This window comes from Thermobia domestica, chromosome 6 (assembly GCF_964235325.1).
Source record: "Thermobia domestica chromosome 6, izTheDome1.hap1.1, whole genome shotgun sequence".
Taxonomy (NCBI): Eukaryota; Metazoa; Arthropoda; class Insecta; order Zygentoma; family Lepismatidae; genus Thermobia; species Thermobia domestica.
The window spans coordinates 150,659,613-150,679,036 of NC_137459.1; the positions used below are offsets into that span (position 1 = coordinate 150,659,613).

Genomic DNA, 19,424 nt, shown 5'->3' on the forward strand with positions numbered 1-19,424 from the left:
AAATATTCCTTTGCTGTACGGACGCCTCACCCATAAAGTATACTTAACACTCTACACACTAATTTTGACTTCCAATGGAGCTCCTTCGTGGTTGTGTGGTTAGTACACTCGCCTTTGGAGAGGAAAATCCGGTTCTTTCCCAGCGGGAGCTCATGTGGTTCGAATCCCACGTTAAGCTGTAGGTCTACGTCCCATATAGCCTCGCTTTTGAAAGGGAGGCTAAACTAGAAATCAATTCAAATATAGTCTACTGCCAGTGGTACATCAACAACAGATTTTATGTAACAATTAGACAGAACAAATTGTTGTTCCTTGTCTTCATTGGGGGGAAAATTTAATATTGATTTATTCGGTCAGACACAAGAAGTTTTAGTTACTTTTTGTTTAGAATACCGTGAGACTAGCTGTTTAAAGAACAAACGTTTAAAAAATAAAGGGGAAAATATTAAAAATTGGGATGTCCACATTAATTTTGTGTGAAACTCTTTCCAAAATATATAGACTCTTCGTATTTTCATGGGAAGAGCTCCAGATTAGGGTGGTATATCTCTCTCCTGAAGTATGTTTCAACACACAAACATTGAATATGTGGTGAAAATCTTAGTAGTTATTTACGGCCGACTGAAATGCCCCTTCTCACACGGGAAGAATAGGTTTATGGGGAATATTTGAATTCTCTTTCCCCTTAGAATAACTATTTCAATGAAAGTGTAATGACAAAAAAAGAAGAAAACGTTTTACATTTGATATGAATACTGAAATACCCTATCCCACAGAATACGCCTTTAATCAAATTTATATGATTAAAAATCCATCTTGAAATGCGTACTAACTATTTTTCAAAAGTTATTTCAAACAGATCAGACATTTTTTAACTCCGAAAACTCCGAAAACAAATCTATAAAGGTAACCAACAAAGTTCTGTCGCTTTTTCACCCACCACCTTCGAATATCGATATGCCACCTAAGACGTGCCTGGAAGATCAAAAATAGTCCCCATCAGCATCGACAACCTGCTGCCAACGTTCTGGAAGGCCATGGAATCCATCGCTGTAAAACTTGATAGGCCGTGAAGCGAAGAAGGTATCAAGTGCATTTTGCACCTGTACTATTGATTTGAACTGACGTCCTGTAAGGTGATTGTCCAAGGAATGGAACAGGTGATAATAGGACGGTGTAATGTCCGGGCAGTATGGTGGATACAATAGTGTTTCCCATCCAACTCGTAGAATGGTGTCCTGTGTCATCCTAGCCACGTGAAGCTTAGCGTTATCCTGTAACAGGAGGACCCCTTTGCAATTCAGAAGTGCTGGCTCCAGAATTTTGAGTGTTTCTTGAACACGCCTCAACTGCTGACAGTACATAATTGCATTGATGCTCTGACCAGCTGGTAGCAGTTCCGGATGCACGATACCGCGAGAAGTCCACCAAACACACAGGAGGACCTTCTTCTGGTGCAGTGCTGGTTTAGGCTGTTTTTTAACCGGTTCATGGAGTGCTAACCAATGATGACGGCGCCGTGGAGCTTCGTACAGGACCTACTTCTCATCACATGTCAACATCCTGCCCAGAAATAGCTCCTTCCTCAGACGAGACAGCAAGAAGACACAGGTGTCTGCTCGCGTTGCCTTCTGCCTCGGAGTCTAATCATGTGGGACCCATTGACCCATTTTGTAGTGCTTCCCAAGGTGATGAAGGTGCTGCCGAATGGTTTCTCCACTCACATTGAATTGCGTCCTAGTTCCTCACATATCTGGCCACTGTTCGCCTCAATTGCTACCTGAACTTCATTTTGTACATGTGTTGGTCTGCCGGCACGTGGTGCGCCTTCGAGTGTATCGTCACACTCCTTAAACTTGTTAAACCACCGCTGCACAGTCCGCGTAATCACTACACCCTTACCAAAAGCCTGTCTCCTCCTTCCGCCCCGCTGCAGCGGTGTTTGATCCCAGTTTGAACTGGTAAAGCATACACGCCCTTATGACGCTCTGTGGAATTCCCATGTTCACTCTGTCCTTACGCAAGTTCATGGTGCAATTGAACTGCAGCAAACAGGTAGCATGTTGGATATACCCACACCAACAACTGACCTTCGCCTTATCTCCATTCGCATTCAAATCGCGGTGTGAGGGCCATTTGAACACAGACATCCACAAAAAGCGACAGAACTTTCTTGGTTACCTTTATGAGTAAGTTTTGACACTTTAATTTTTACATTCCCCCACCCTCTCCTGATGGGAATGAACTTGGTCTTAAAAGGGCATTGGAAGCGTTACTATTGATTTCAGCGGCTCAGAAAACTACGATTGCACACTAATATCAGTCATTTTACATATCTCTCCTTGCAATTCCCACCCTTGGGGTGTCTTACTCCCACAGTACTTCCTCCGGATTGAAAGTCATTTATCTACCAAGTTTGCTTAAAATTCTCCAGACGTTCCGAAGTTACTCTGGAATATACATTCATACACATACATCCAAATATACATAGATGTGCGAAGAATGCCTTTGGTGTCGCACAGTGGTCGGAAACTTGAAAAAAGCGGACAAAAATAGTTTATTCCGAAACAATGGAAGTCTACGGACGCTCCTCTATCATTCTATGGGTGATTGTCCGTTCTAAACTGATTGCAACTTCTGTGAAAGTGATTCGACGAACCCCTGCTGCAATAGTGCAGTTATATATACAGGGTGATCCAAAAGTGTAAAAACCCCTCACATAAATGTCAAATACTGAAAAATATAACCAAAGGAACAATGTAGAGGAGCAATAAAGGTGAGTAGAAATTGGGGAGGACACAGAACAATGAAAGGTTACAGGTGTTAATATGCATCTAAGAAGCGGTTACAGTTTCAATGTGCTCTCCCTTTAACTGTATGTGCAGCTAATGAAAGGACAGTGTAAAAAAATGTGTGTTTGGAATTAGGTTACAAAATTAGAGTTCGCGGTTTTGCATTCGCACCATCTTCGAAGAAACACTAATACTTACTGGAATGTAATTAAGTTCAGGATTACTTTGTTTCGGTAAGATTTAAAAATTTAGTATAGAATCTTCTTATATACTACTGCGCTGACATGTTATATACAGCACCTCCACATGACTGGTAGTTTATCACTGCAATATGTATGAGGTTTTCACTACAATTTTGATTCCAAGGATGAAGGGCAATCCAAAATACGTACAAGACAATATGCCTTTTCCCTTTGTAGGGCTTAAATAGCGGATCTCGATTGCGACCACAACATTACTCATCACGGATTTCCATTTAGATGGAGCTGAGTCCTTCCTCTGCACTTGGCTGCAGATACTTCCAATGCTCAACCTTTGTACTGCTCGTGTTTAACTCAATAAACCTTATTTTGCAGATAAGCAAGGATAAGCTTAGACTGCAGAGCATCTAACATCAACTTATATGTAACTTTTCCGTAACACTAACAAAACTATCATATAAATATTATGACAATGGATAACAAATAAAACTCTTCACTAAACACACAATATTTGAGTCCAATGTACTATGCAACCGCTTTCATCGACCTTTGATACGATATAAATGGTTAAACACATCATATTGTTTGGTTCATTTTTTACTGATTTTTCGGCTCTTTTATTGGTAGTATAGTACATGTTTACATGAATTTTATGAACAGCAAAAATATTCCTATGTTCTGAAATTCCGGGTTTGGAAGCAGGAGAGATACTTATAATTAAATATCAATACCGATTTCTTAGGCGGCGAAGTTGACAAAATCAATTTTTCACTGCTTTTTCCCAGTGTCGGACCACTGTGCGTCGCCGCTGTAAATTCCCAATGTAGGTGACATATCCGTTCATACCTAAACTTGGGATTGAATGACATCTCGATTGTAATCTAATAGCTTGATGAACCCAAACTACACATTTGACACCAATCTCATTCATTTGAGACATTTTATTTTTCTCCCCTTCTCACCTCCTATATCAAAGGGGCTGAACGCTATCAGGAGTGTAATTATTAATCTCAGCGACATCAAGAACTATGAATTCGACACTAATATTAGTCGTTTTTGATTACTTTTACATGTCAATCCCTTCCTACCATCCTAGGGTACTAATGAGGGTTAAACGTAGACTTAAATGGTATAGGGAGTGTCACCAATAGTATACGAGTATAGGGCGACACTCAACTTAGGGAAACTGGAAGCTACAGATTCGATACTAATATCTGTCTTTTTTGATTATTTTATCAAGCCACTATTCCTTCCACACGTTTACTAATTGGAGTTGAATCTGGATTTAAACAGAATCGAGACTACTACCAATTAAGTTAGCGACGCTGGAAACTAAAGAATCAGCGCTATTATTGCTCGTTTTCAACCATTTTTATATATCTCTTTATCTTCTCCCCCTAAGGATGATAAGGGAGGTCTTATCCCAACTAGGAGCTGATCCTGGACTTAAAGGGTACGATAACTGTCACCAAATGAACTTAGTGATCCCAAAAACTATGGATTTGACAATAATATTGGTTGTTTTTTTAAACTTTTATGTTTTCCTCCCACTCCTCCTAAGGGTCTTACCTTCACTGGTATGCTGAACTTGGACTTAAAGGACATCGGAACTGTCACCAATCATCTCATGGATTCCGAAAACTATGGATTTGACATTAATATCTGTCGTTTTTGATCATTTTATATCTCCCCCTTCCACTCCCCCTTGGTGTACAAAGAGGTATTACCCCACCAGTGCTCTTTTCCGAACTAAATAGCCATGTTTAGTTAAAATTACTCTTGGTGTTCCCGAGTTATGTTGGAACACACACACACACACACACGCACACACATACATACACACTTTACATCCATTTTTATATATACATAAAACATTCACAAGCTTTAACATGTCTGAATACGTAACAAACAATTGCATGATTAATTAGACTGCAGAATTTATCTAAATTGTCATTTGGAATTTAACTAATATTTATATTTCAAATATGCTATTCAAAGTAGTGTATTAGTAGGAATATGTTACCATTAGGATAAAACCATACCTGAGATAAGGTTATAATGATCTAAAATCGAAGAATACTATCCGACTAGACTAACAAGGGAAGAGAGGGAGATTATATATCGAATTGAAAGAGGTTTATATATCAATCGAAAACACTAAGGACACCTATTAAGAAACTGTAATATTTTTTTCCCGAATGCATATACCGTGTGAGTTATATGAATATACAGCGTGTCCAGAAAGTCCGTTACCACCCCTAGAAATCGCAAACGGTCAGACAGATGCCGAAACAGAAAAACACGTGTTCGATCATTTTAAACGTACAACATATCTAAGCAAAAACTGTTGTCCCAGGGTCATCCGCAGGGTCCAGACGGGGTCTAACTCAAAAAATTCAAATGATAAGGGGTATTGTTTCAATCGGTAGCATATTGTTTGAAAGCTGTTGGGAAATGAAAGAAGACGAAAGAAGTGTCGACTGTATAAAATTAGCTCGTGCAATATGGTGGCCGGTCAAAAACAGCAAAAACGTCATTGTAAAGTCTATGGCTACCCTCAGAAATATGAAACGCTAAGACAGATGTCAAAACAGGAAAACACATGTTTCATCATTTCAAAAGCACAATGATTTAAAGTGAAAATATTTGTCCCACGGTCCTCCGCAAGGTCCTAGACGGGGTCGTATTCAAAATTTTCACATGGCAAAGAGGGTCAATTAGCATATCGTTTGAAAGCAGATTGAACAAGTCTTAACGGTCAACGATAATACTGTGCAAATATATCTTACGATAACACTGTGCACTTCTGTCAAACGCAATTAATTAAGAAATCAGTTCAGACTATATTCAAACCGCTTCCGATGCGATCTGATGCGATAATCGGTGAAAATGGGAAACCTTACAATTAAAAATGCATATGGCTCGCATAGTACATGGTTTTTAATTAGCATAATTAGTGCTCTCAATTGGTGTATACACCATCTTTCACTTCGATACACAATCTCCGTCTCATTTAGTTTTTCTGTAATTGATATATCGTCGTTTCTTTCCTTTCTTTCTTTCTGTCTTTCCTTCCTCCTTTACACGTTAATGGGCCCCGACGAGCAGAATCTCACAGCTGGGGCATTTGTTTCTTTACGTTGAGTACAGAAATTAAAGTGAAAACAAACTAAAACTTGACTACGGAAAGATCTAACATGCAGGACATTTGCAGAGTGTTATCGTAGAGCATCCGCACTTATTCCATCTGCTTTCGTTTAACAACAGCTTTCAAACGATATGCTACTTGATCCCTATGCCATGTGAAAATTTTGAATACAACACTGTTTGGGACTCTGCGGTGGACCGTGGAACAAATATTTTAACTTTAAATCATTGTACTTTTGCAAATGATGAAACACGTGTTTTCCTGTTTTGACATCTCTCTCACCGTTTTAGATTTCTGGGGGTGACTACAGACTTTTTGACATTTTGATAATATTTTGACCGGCTGCCATTCTGCACAGGATAATTTTAGAGATACAAGACTTGCTCCGTCTTCTTTCATTTCCCAACAGCTTTCAAACATGCTATTTGACTCCCTTATTATATTAAATTTTTGAGTTGGACCCCGCATGGGACCCTGCGGGTGGCCCTGGGACACTTCTTTGCTTTGATATGTTGTACGTTTACAATGATCAGACATGTTTTCCTGTTTTGGCATTTTTTTTTACCGTTTGCGATTTCTATGGATGGCAACAGACCTTCTGGACACTCTGTATATTCATATAACTTGCACAGTATATGGATTCAAAAAAAAAAAAAAAAAAATTACAGTTTCTTAATAGGTGTCCTTAGTGCTTTCGATTGATGTATAAACCATCTTCCACTTCGATATATAATCTCCCTCTCTTCCCTTGTAAGAAAAACACTTTTCCCGAATTTTATCATGATTTTACCACAGTTTAATCGTCAGGTTTAAGAAGAGAGCAAGTTCAAAATCCAAAGTGTTGAAAAATCGAAGAAAACAACTGTATAAGTCAGGGGCGGATTCAGGCTGAATGTTTCGAGGGCCGGTCGTTCAAAGTCAATAGGTTTTATTTTACATTTATAATACAAAGGTGAACATTTTTAGTAGGTTTTATTTTTAAAATAAAAAAAATAACCTATTCTGGGAGGCATTGCTATGATCGCTCTCCCGCTGGATCCGCCCCTAGTATAACTGGTAGAGTTTTCATTGAATAACAAGAAGTTGTACTGGAAACTATGAACTATACAGCGTACCACTAACGTATGTGAAGCTTGGAAATAATGTATGAGACAGTGTAGAGTACAATAAGTCATTTTGCCATTTTTTTTTGCATTCCCTTCTTAAAATTGACGATTAAATTTAGAATTAATCACTATATTACAATTACCTCTTCCCTGTAATTACTTCTTCTCATAAAAGTATTTATGCCGGGAATATCAGCAGCAGTGAAGAACGCTACCACGCCTGGTAATTTCTGTGAAATAGAATGATCAATAATAACAAAAATAATTACGAAAATTGTGTTTTCTTACCTCTTCATCTTCCATTTCAGAAAAAAATGAATTCTTTCCTGGTATATCGGTTGCAGAATAAAAAGCAATCACACCGCTCATTTTCTGGAATAACAACATGCCATATCATGCATTTCTCATGAAGAAACTTGATGTATGGCATTGACACAAATGCTCTCCAATATTCAACAAAACATGCCAAATGACAAATGTTATGCCATTCAATATTAATTTAATCACTGCAACATATCTGAAAAGCTAACTACATTCCGCAACAAACAGGCAGCAAATATTCACGACCTTATATAAAATTATGCCCATGCAACTTGTAGTAAATGTTTAAATATATGCTTTCTGTTTCAAACAAAGGCATGCAAAAGTGTAGCAAATATTTTTATTATATGATACTATTAGCGAAAGCAAAAACATGTGAATTTTTGACTTCGAGAATTTATTTATAAATGAATAAATAATAGTTACTTTCCATTTTCTGTTTAAAAATACTGGTTAGACATTGCAATTTATTACTTATAACAAATAATTCTAAAAGATTCATAGACGAAAAAAATATTAATTCTACTTTTTGTATATCGAAATTAATGTTTTTATGTTGAAATTAGTTGATACATTTTTAAACAAAACATAGCTAGATATTTAACTATACATACAAAGACCTGAATTTTATAAACTAACAATAATGATGCTCTATGATGTACCGTACATTCTTTAAACATGCAGTACATTAAATCACTTTTATATATAATCTAAGAAGGAATCAAGATTTGTAATTTGTTATCATTTAACACAGGTTTGATAACGTTATTTTTTGTCAATTTTAGAAAACAATGTACAACATAATTTACAATGCAATTTAAAAGCTTGCTTTCTGGCTATAATGTTTTTACTATTTAATGCGATATCTTTTTGCCTAATTTTAAAATCAGGTTGCGAAGAGAATAACAATTACATTCCCATGCACAACATGGAACGACACTTAAAAATTGCTAGAACATCACTAGTTACTATACCGTCTTAGAATCTACGTATCTTTCAGTAAGTACTATTATGTTTCGCAAGAGTTCGATATTTATTTTAAGCGTAATACATGCTGTTGGTTTCACACTCTCCTTTTTAATGGTTCAGCGTGCTTCAAATAAACAGAGAAGAGGTCAGATAATACACATAGGTCAAATCAAATTTAAGAAATAAAGTCAAATATGGATATGCAGGGGAGAATAATTAAAATTTTAATTAGCTGCATATTGCATAGATATATAGTATATGAATTTAAATTATTTATCTATAAATACACAGAACACATAAAGAGAAAAAGAATGCATTAATATTATAGAAGTATAACATATATATTCTTAAGTAATTAAGGTGTTATATTTCTCGATGCAATGTGAAAAGACTATTTTGCATTGCTTTTTCCATGTTTAATCCCCAAGAAGAAATCTTTATTTTCGAGTCACGGAAATTCATCATATATATACACTTAGATTCTCATTATCGTTGATTCTTTTGTTAATAAACTACTACATATATATATATATATATATATATATATATATATATATATATATATATATATATATATATATATATATATATATATAAACTACAACAAAAATAGTGGCTGGCATGTGCGCCTTGATGCATGTGGCACGTGGCCCGGTTTTCGATTTCCAGTAGGAGAGCATGAAAATTTGAATATATTATGGTAGTTCAAATTTCACTTCAAACTGAAGATCGACGCCTCAGTAGTAACCTTGGTGCTAAAAAGGAACGCCAAACTTCAATAATCAAACAACGATGAATAAAGTGTTTCTGTGTATGTATAATTTAAATTTGCAATCAAGTAACCTGGACAATTATTCAGTAGCAAGTAATCTTTACCAGCGCTTCTGAAGCATCAACTTTCATTAGGACTGCATTTCCAACAGTTGACAAAACAAACGCAGCGTGAAGTTCTTCAGGGTGGTACGGTATATCGTTTGCATATTCTGCTTCTCCTGTAGGTAAAATACGAAAAAATGACTTTAACTTCTTTATATATATAATGATAGACACATATGCAGCATAGTTCATATTATCTCATAATGCTTATAGTTTCCCAATACATCATGTTTATTTTGGGTTGGTACGATTGAAATGTCTTGTGAATTGTGCCACTTTCAAAGGCAAGATAAATAAATAAATAAATGACCAACCCTCTAATACGTACCTAGTAAAAATGTTTACAGCTGCAGCAACATGCTTTTAGCAACACTCAGCCAACGATTAGATTCCATGACGAAAGAAGTTTGGAGTTTGTGAGATGAAGTCTTCAACCGAACGTTGCTCCCTGGTCGTCAGAGAAGTTCTTCCTTGCCAAGAACTGATCAGGATAGGATAAGAAGTGGTAGTCGTTAGGAGATATATCGAGAGAATGCGGTGGTTGAGGAAGGATTTTACTGCAACTCCTGGAGAACCTGCACTGTCTTTGTGAGACAATATTGTCGTGCATAATGAGGACACCTGCATGTTTACCATTTGTAGATATTTGTGGACAAGTTTGTGGTGCATTTCATGGAATTTTGCACTACAACGATCTGCATTGATGGTTCCAAGTTAACTTGTTTTCTTTATTTTATTATCCATATTGAATTCTGTGACCTGTAGTTCCTCCTCCGAACAGCTATTTTGGGGATTTAACTGATAGCACATTTTAAAAAGTAGACATTGAATTCAAATAGCACACTCTTTTAAAGTAGGTTAGAAATCCCATATTTATGGTGTCGAACTAAACGCCACAGCCACTAAACTTCCACCCTACACCCACAAAAGACCTTAATATAAGACCTTTCCGTATTAGTATTTTTCCTATGTAATTGTTGTATTTGAAAAAAGCAAATCTAGTCCAACTTTTGTACTGGGTTCTAAAACTATGCCGAAGCAGGTGTTTCTAATTTTACTCCAGTATTCTTCCTTATGTCAATAGTGTGGAGTTTTCTAAAACCTACCTTTTTCGCGCTAAATATTTATCTCAGAGGTTTTCACTCAACAGTAATAGTAATAATATCAAAACATTAAAAATATTGCTTCATCTATTCAATATAATGCTTTCTTTTATAATTTTTAGTCTACTTATGGTAAGCTCTAAACAGGACAGACACTACCGTGTGTGCAACATGTGCGTTTGCATGAGGCGGCAAACACAACATAAAGTAATATCTCAACAGCATATTATTTAAAATAAATACTGGGGCCGCGGTGGCACAGTGGTAGAGCGTTCACCTCTGGTGCTTGGGGTCCCGGGTTCAAACCCTGCTCCCTCCAAGTGAACTTTGTGGTGGACAAACACCGTGTGCGTGGGTTTTCTCGGGGTTCTCCCACTTTCTTCATTCCACCATTTCATTCATCTCTCATAATCACCGTCTCCTTTAGCCTAACCGGCATAACCGTGGGACGTAAAACTCAAAAATTTCATTTTCATTTTTAAAATAAATACTGAAAATCGTTTCAGGTTTACGGTAATAAATATGACAAACTTACCAGCTGAAGAAATTCGATACGTCGTGCCTGCTGGCAATCGTCCTAAATCTTATTTTCTACTGAAGGAGATTGCATTGAAGCAGAGTTTGATCAAGGGTGTTCCCTTTCCCTTGAGAAACTTTTCTAAAATTTTCCAACGTGTGTCGCTGTCGATGGCCTTTGGCCATTTCAATAATGGAACGCATTAGGGATTCCACAGGAATGCCTGTAAAAGGGAGTGTATGCATTCCCATTTATGTGGCATCCCCTCCATTGTACGTCACTTGAACTTTGAATATCTTGGCCTTGTGAATGACAATGCAAGATGTGTCACTGCTATGTAGAAATGAAATTTCATGGTGGAATAGTGGCTCTAAAATATTCGACTGGTAATAAGCTGGATTGGTCTTGCCTCTTTGACTACTCTACATAGCTTAAGTTTGCCATTATAGCAGTAACCACCACCAACAACCATAATGCCATGCATGGTTTAATGGTGATTGGGTTTCAAGTACGCAATTAAAACGAGCTCTGGAATCTCGGGTACATTAGGTGACCTTCTTTCTATCACATTCCGACAGATACACTCATGCCTCGTCCAGAGTCGCTACATACTTGCAATTGCCCCATGGAAAAGGCATTGGTAGCTTTCAACTGTTTTTCTTCTTCTTCATGATACGTTAGGGACAGAGCATATGAGGCGTTCCGGGTAGTAAAGGCAAGGGCAAACTTTTTTCTTTTATTGTAAGTGATATGTGGCGCAATCTTATATGTAGGTACCGTACATCGCCTTCTTTTGCCTAATATGGACCATATACTTTTCTAATTTAAACTTAATTTCTGACAAACATACGATAATCTCATACATTTTCAGCGATGCTACAACTATTCTTATTAACAATCTATTTTTTTATAGATTCGGTAAATTCTATTTTTATTAACGCTACTAAAAATGATAATGGGGGTAACGTGATTGTCTTGGATTTTATGATATGTTCTTTCTAGAAAAGGTATTGATGCTATTGCAGGGGGTGGAAAATTGCCTAAGGTGACACCTGGGTTTACGTAAAGTACAATTCTCTTATCTTTATATGAAGAATTCTGATAAAGTAGCTAATTTAGCTGACAAGGGACCATTTCGATTTGGTGAATTCAATTGCTGAAAATGATTGCTAGCACTGGAATCAGCAACAGAAGAAACAAAGAAAAAGAGGGTGTTTAGTGGCAGACCGTATACAGGGTGGGAGCTAAATGAGGGCAAAGTGCGAAGATAGAATGTAGAAAATGACTAGAAGTGCCATCTTAATTATGAAACGATTAGAGAGATTGGGGTCAAATGTTGGATATGAGGAATGCTTCACGGAAAGGGCTCCACTGAATAGGCAAAATGTCAATCATGGGGGATATTTGGAAAACCACCATGTTGGTGTTAGAGCAAGAAGAATATACGGGAAAGGGGTCATGTGACATATGACTCTTGACGCACACCGCCCATTGAAATCAATAGTGGCCAATACAGTTTGAGACTTCTGTTTAATTGCAACTGTTATGGACCTTAAGAATGATTGTGTGGTTGATACAAAAATGAAGACAACGATAAAGATGGACAATCGGGTTCGTCACAGCTGTCTCCAGTGTTGAAATTGAAGCATTAGTCGACAGGTGTCACGAATGCGCCAGATGCTGTTTGCAAATATCCAGTTTTGTAGAAAGCGTATCTTTTCATAGCTTGGAACCTTGATGCTGTAAACTGGTAGTGGGTGAGTGATTGCAGGTTCATGAAGTTGTCCCGTTACCAAATTTTAAAGTCAGTGTCAGAAGAACAGCGTCTGTTATATATTTTACGAAATTCTTATACGAACCGAAGAACACATCCAGCGGTTATATGAGTGACGTGCAACCATCAGGGATAAGGAGTCGGGTAAGTTCAACATTGTTCGGTTTCTGCACCAACTCTTCATTTTTAGTGGCTCTGCATGAATCAACGAGGAGCAGCAGTTTTATCTGCTCTATAGAAGGCCAGAAAACGTCAATCATGAACTCTTTCAGGTTGTCGTTGGTCATATTTGCACTTCTAGCAGCATATGAACGAATATTGGGTGGATCGGGACGTTCTTTGGCTGGAAAGTGGCCACTTGACTCGGTGGAGAGGAGATACATAGGGCTCTTTAATTTCCCATCCATGGAAACAACAGGATATATCATGTATGAATGGGTAGTAGCTGATGCAGATCCAACTTCAGTATATATTCTCTTCTCGCCTTGAAACGACAAAGTCCATCCGGAATGCAGCTCTTTGTCGAAACTCCTTTGATCAGCATTGAAAACTTGTGAGGGAAGAAGGTTGTGTTATGCAATCACGTGCTTCGTTCGTGTTACGAATTCATCTGCCAATTTAAGTCTCTCTTCGTCATCCTGCCAAAATGGTTTGCCAACCTTGTGTGTGATAGACCTGGATACAATCTTGTTTCTGCATGGGACAGGTGTCTTTGTGCAAGGTACCACTCCAGCATTCATCCAGTGGAGCTACTTCTCATTTAGTAACATGTTGTAAACATTCTTCTTGATGTTCCAGGATTCGATTCTATCTGTTTATACCCCTCGTGGATACAACATGCTCGTGGAACCTACTACAGGGTCTCTAGTTCCTCATTTACGTCACCTTTATGACAGTATTGATACATTGCTATAGCGTGGCATCACAGAGGTCTCAAACTGTATTGGCCACTATTGATTTCAATAGACGGTGTGCATCAAGAGTCATATGTCACATGACCCCTTTCCCGTATATTCTTCTTGCTCTAATTCCAAAATAGTGGCTTTTCGGATGTATCCCATGATTCACATTACTCCAATTCAGTGGAGCTCTACGCGCATTCCTCATATCCACCATTTGACCTCAATCTATCTAATCGTTTCATGTTTAAGATGACATTTCTTGACATTTTCTACATGCTATCTTAGCACTTTGCCTTCATTTAGCTCCCACCCTGTATACGGTCTGCCACTAAACACCTTCTTTTTCTCTGTTTCTTTTGTTGCTGAATCCAGTGTTAATAATCATTTTCAGCAATTGAATTCACCTAATCGGATGGGCCCTTGTGAGACGTTGAAGTAATATCTTTTTTTAAGCTTCAAATTTACCTAAACCGTACTGATACAATTAGCAATATTCTCATCAAAATCAATGCAATGATTGTTACCTGAACATTGGACTCTAGCTTCCACTTTCTCTATTGGTTTATTCAGTGGCCATACGTCTTTGTCTGTATCGAAAGTTTGTTTTCCAAACGAAACAGGTCTTATAAGCTGATCTCCACCGCTTCTATATTGGGAGCCAGCTATGGATTGAGTTACATGCAGCACAAACTAGAATAAAAAAAAATATATATTCAAAACTTAAGCAAATAAAAAAAAAGGGATACACAGTATATGAAAGAAAGAGTTAGGGCTTATCTCATAGGAGCGCGTATTATTTTAAAGATACTTTTCCGCGAGAATCCAATCCTGAGTGACAGAGGAAACTGAAGAAATCTTATAATTATTATACTAAGAAATCTTACTATTATTACACGATTCTTTGGGACAGTTGGACATAAGGGCATGAATTTTGTTCTAGAAACTTTATGTTTTACACAATACGAATCTGTCAGTCACTCGCACGGATTTCGCAGAGAGAGAGATAGGCGATGCTGGGGTAGGAGGAGCAAATTACAGACTGTTGCATGACGCACGAATATGCCACTCACCACCTACTGACTGATCTTCGGAACTCCGTGAGCAAATTAGATGATATTAGGCAGGATTGTTATTTGTAACTGAGAGATGAGTTGCTAAGAAAGGGATATTAATAACTTTCTTTAAAATATTTTATTTTGGTGCAACATGTCATATATGTTAATTGATGTTTCCCAATTAACTCTATTACATGGGGTTGAAATCTGTCAAGACTGAGAAATTGTTTTTATGGCGAAAGGAAATTATGTTCCACTATACTTCTGTAATATCCTCTCTGTCTCTCTCCGAAAATTTCGTAAAAAATCTCTGATTTTTCAAACAGTGTGTATTTGGTTTGGGATTATAGACTTACTTTATTTTTTGAGGTTGAAATTAGTCTGATGAAAGGAGATGAGAAAAACTTGTTAATCATAACATTAAAGAAAAAATAATAAAACATTCGGTACACATTTTTTCAGACTTTCCAATGGGGACCAATTGCTATTGATTGAGAGTCAAGGACAAAGAGGGAAACCTTACCCCAACTTCAAGAACTTTTTACGGGTAAGTTTCCAAAACAAGAAACCTATTTTTATTAAGCAAGACGTTCTATTCAAGTTTAAGATTTACTCCTTTAGTTCCCGATTGGAGTTGATGAAACGTAAGGTGATAAAACTCTCAATTTCAAAACAATAAAAGTATTTCCCAATTTGGTACATTACTATACATGTTCTCACTGTTCATATGCTACATACTGATTGATCGAATTTTAAAATGTTAAATGTTAACTAAACTAAACACTTAAATTATTTTTCACAAATTTGAATAATTACCTTGTAAAATAATGAAGAAGCAAGTCGTTTTCTATAAGCAGGGGATCCATTTAATGGTTGCTCAATGGGTTGTATCTCCGCTTCTAATTGTGCTAAAGCTCCACTCAAAGTTTCCTGTTTCCCGAGCTCTTTTCCTCTCAGATATTCTTCAGTTTTTGATGCATGGAGCTGGTGTATAAAAGTTAAGAAAGAAAAAATTCATTATTAAATACACTTTAAGTTGCTGTCTAAGAAAATTAATATACAGTGGGTTTCAAAAGTAAAAAAATTCGATTTCAAACAATCATAACTATGCAGCCTTTTATCAGTTTTGTACCAAAAATAAATTATTGGAAAGAAGAAATTTTCAAGTTTTACACGGTTGTCGGTAGAATGCAGTAGCGCACTTCCTTCACCTGTCATTTTAGTGGTCTGCATAGCAGAAATTATTTTGCATTCTACGCTTCGCGGAGTGTTAGTTCGTAACAACAGTTCAGCATGCATTTTGTTGACTATTCCCTGATGTTACAGCTCCTATCGCTCAGAGTATTAGGCGATGTTATAAACAATTCCAAGACACGAGTTTCTCTTGCTCTTGAAGTTGTTTATTACGTTCCTCAACAATGGATTAGCCATAAGTGATCTGAAGATTCAGCTTTACGTCATTGGCCATCAAAATCTCCGGATCTCACTGTGTGCACTTTTTCTTGTGGAGATTTATAAATGACTCCATTTATGCGCCCCCTTCTAACTACCAACTACAACAGTCAAACTGCTGGAACGCACACCAGCAGTCATGGAACTAGTGAATTCAGAAATGGTCGCAAATGTTTGGGACGAGTTTGACTACCGTATGTAAACATGAAGTACATCCCAAGGGTGACATGTTGAGCAAATATGCTTTGGTATGTAAAGAAACTTCATAATTAGCTGTATAATATAAAATTAATCTGAAGTATCTATGTTTATACTATGAACACTATCTACATTATTAATCAGATGATTCTTTTTTTTAAATACTTTGTATACTAGTACTGGTAGAATACAAAGTTATTCAAAATTAGTCGAAACTTGTCAATAGGCAAAAGCAAGAAAAGAAAGCTAAGCTGTCTCTAAAAGACGATGAAGTACGTAGTTTCGTAGCTAGAAATGTAATAATGATTTGTATTATAGTGCTCGTGGTTGATCTTTGTATATTAATTAGAAAAAACTACAAATATCTAGAAGTCAAAAGTTTTCATAGAAGTTACAAAAAGTCGATGGGAAATGCACTGCCATGAAACCATTGTTAAATTTCAATGAACAACACGAGTAATAATTAGAAACTAAAATAATAATGGTTCAGAGTAAAATAACAATCAAGCTTCCGAAACCACGAGAAATTGCCTTGTTTAAAGAAATGTGTGTGTAGTGTTTTGTGGATATGTAAGAAACAAGCTATTGTTGACTAAACGTTCACGCGCATGTAGAGACTGGAGCCGCTTTTACGAAAATAGGTACCTACAATGAATATTAGTTACCTTCAAATATAACATATGTTATATTGTTGGTGTGTACCAGAAAGTAGTTTTGGAGGGGTGAATTTTATCAAAATTGAAACATTGATGGGATAAATTTGTGACACTCGTAATACAGTGTTAGAGAGGCTGCCATCATCTGTGGTGGTAAGAGAGGATGAGCGATAGCAAGAGAAGATGGGAGAAACCTCCTTGCATCACAACTCCTAGAAAAGAGAGCCAGTGACTAAATTTCAATGATGTATCCAGAGGAAGAAATTCAACGTTCTCGCTGGGTGAAGCATCTTCTCTGCGGACTTACTAAGTGTTTGGGTGTCCAGCAGTAGTAAGGTCACATCGATACAGCATTTCCTTACGAAATTTGATGACAGTTCCTGGGATCACTGGAGAACACGAATATTGATTCCAATGAAGACACTATTTCTCATGCAATTTCCAGCCACCCTAGCACATGCTCGTAAACTATGATAATGGTCTGTATTCCGGGACGAATTACTCGAAAGTTTGTCCGATTTTTTTGGTCGGCATCGTTAAAAAATGCAATAATTATTGGAAATGAACAGAAAAAGAAAACGACTTAAGCTACACGACGAAAGAGATTTTTCAAATAAGAAGACTCCAGACACAAAGAAGAGCCAAAAAATCTTTAATGTGAATGAGCTGGCTTTGTACATTGACTAATACCTAATTGATTAAATATTTAATATGTAAATTATTACTATACTTGACTGATTACGGACATCTTTTTGTTCATTTCAGTTGTTGCATTTGTACACCACAACTTTTGTATTTCATTATATTTTCTTAATTTTAATTATTATTTTGTACAATGGGAGTTATTTTGCACTCTTTAGAATTTCTTTGACACATACATTTCCTTCAAACAAATATCCTCAAAATGATTGTTGAAAATATAGTAAAGAATAAGCATGCCCTTTAGAAACCTCAAATTGGTGCATTTTATATTTCTAATGCATACTGCGTTGGAAACTTGACTTGTCCCAAAGTTATCCAAGTTAGGGAGTATCTTAGTACATAGCTCTCGGATAGTTAAAGGACACCGTACAAAAAGCATTGCATTTCCTCGTCTGTCCGATTTGGATGATTTTTGGATATGTTGTAGCTGAGGACCACCGGTCAATTGTTTATATGGGGCAAACTCCCTACGACCAACCCTGTGACCTCCAGAGGTCAGCAAAACTCACACTGTTACGTGGACTATCCTCATTTGCCGTAGCCCAGTATAACACATAACTATTTTTTGTATGCTAAGTTTGAAAAAGTTCTACCAACCCGTTGTGACCTTTCGTGACCACTGGACACAAGGTTGGTCATAGGGAGTTGATCCCATATAAAAGTTTTCCTGGGAGGTCCTCAGCTACAACATATCCAAACATTTCCCAAATCGGACAGAGGAGAAAATGCAATGCTGTTTTTACACCTTGTGACCTTTGGTGACCTCCGGAGGTCACAAGGTTGGTCATAGGGAGTTGGCCCCATATAAACAATTGACCGAGGGGGTCCTCAGCTATAACATATCCAAAAATCAACCAAATCGGACAGACGAGGAAATGCAATGCTTTTTGTATGGTGTCCTTCCTCCCATATTTACAAAGAGGAAAGTTTATTCTATCTTGTTCCGACGGTTTTATATCTAATTAACTTACTACTGTTTCGTAATATTCTAATTATGCTAAAAATTGCATAAAAGCAGTGGTGGAGCCGAGGGAGGGCCTGGGGAGCCAGGCCCCCTTGCTCAAAATCTTGGTCCCCCTAGTGGGCCCCATACAGTGATACGGCTATAGGTCGACAAACGGTGAATTGATAGTGACCACAAGTGAAACTACTACCGAAACATCTCTCGACAACAGGTTACCAACTGCAGAATACCGTATGTTGAAATAGCCTGCGTTCCGAGTAAAAATCTCCAGGCTCGTTTTTGTTGGTAGTACAGACAGATCTAATTCACCGAAATCTGTAAGGAGCATGCATTGATCTCACCATCTGAAAGTTCCTTTTAACCTCTGTCCCTTATCTGGTTATCTTCTTTGTTTTCGACAAAGAACCAGAAGAAAAGCAAAAGCAGTCGGCATAATCATTCGCTTTGATGTTGGAAGTCATACTAAAATAAGAGATGCTTACTTACAAATAGCATGCACTGCAGTAAAACATTACATTCGTGTTGGACGAAAGAAGTCTTCGTACATTAAGTAATTAATTTCCATCGATTATGCGACATAGAACAAATGCATAGCATCCATTAAATTATATGGTATTATTATTATTGTTATTATTAAATAGTATTGAGCCGTCTTGTTTAATATACAATAAAAGAAGAGAGCAGAAGTT

General features: G+C 37.1%; 1 protein-coding gene across 2 annotated transcripts in view; it reads right to left on the reverse strand.

Moving 5' to 3' along the window:
• Positions 1 to 19,424, reverse strand: part of LOC145688265 (uncharacterized) — a 249,611-nt gene that overhangs the window by 61,592 nt on the left and 168,595 nt on the right. The window contains exons 11-14 of one of the 2 annotated variants that reach the window (XM_081762246.1): positions 15,580 to 15,747; positions 14,233 to 14,398; positions 9,413 to 9,528; positions 7,390 to 7,476 (exon numbers count right to left, since the gene is read on the reverse strand). In XM_081762246.1, the coding sequence (XP_081618372.1) occupies positions 7,390 to 7,476; positions 9,413 to 9,528; positions 14,233 to 14,398; positions 15,580 to 15,747 (537 nt within the window). Of the gene's footprint in view, positions 1 to 7,389; positions 7,477 to 7,534; positions 7,619 to 9,412; positions 9,529 to 14,232; positions 14,399 to 15,579; positions 15,748 to 19,424 lie in introns of both variants that reach the window. The other variant, XM_081762247.1, reaches the window with a different exon arrangement.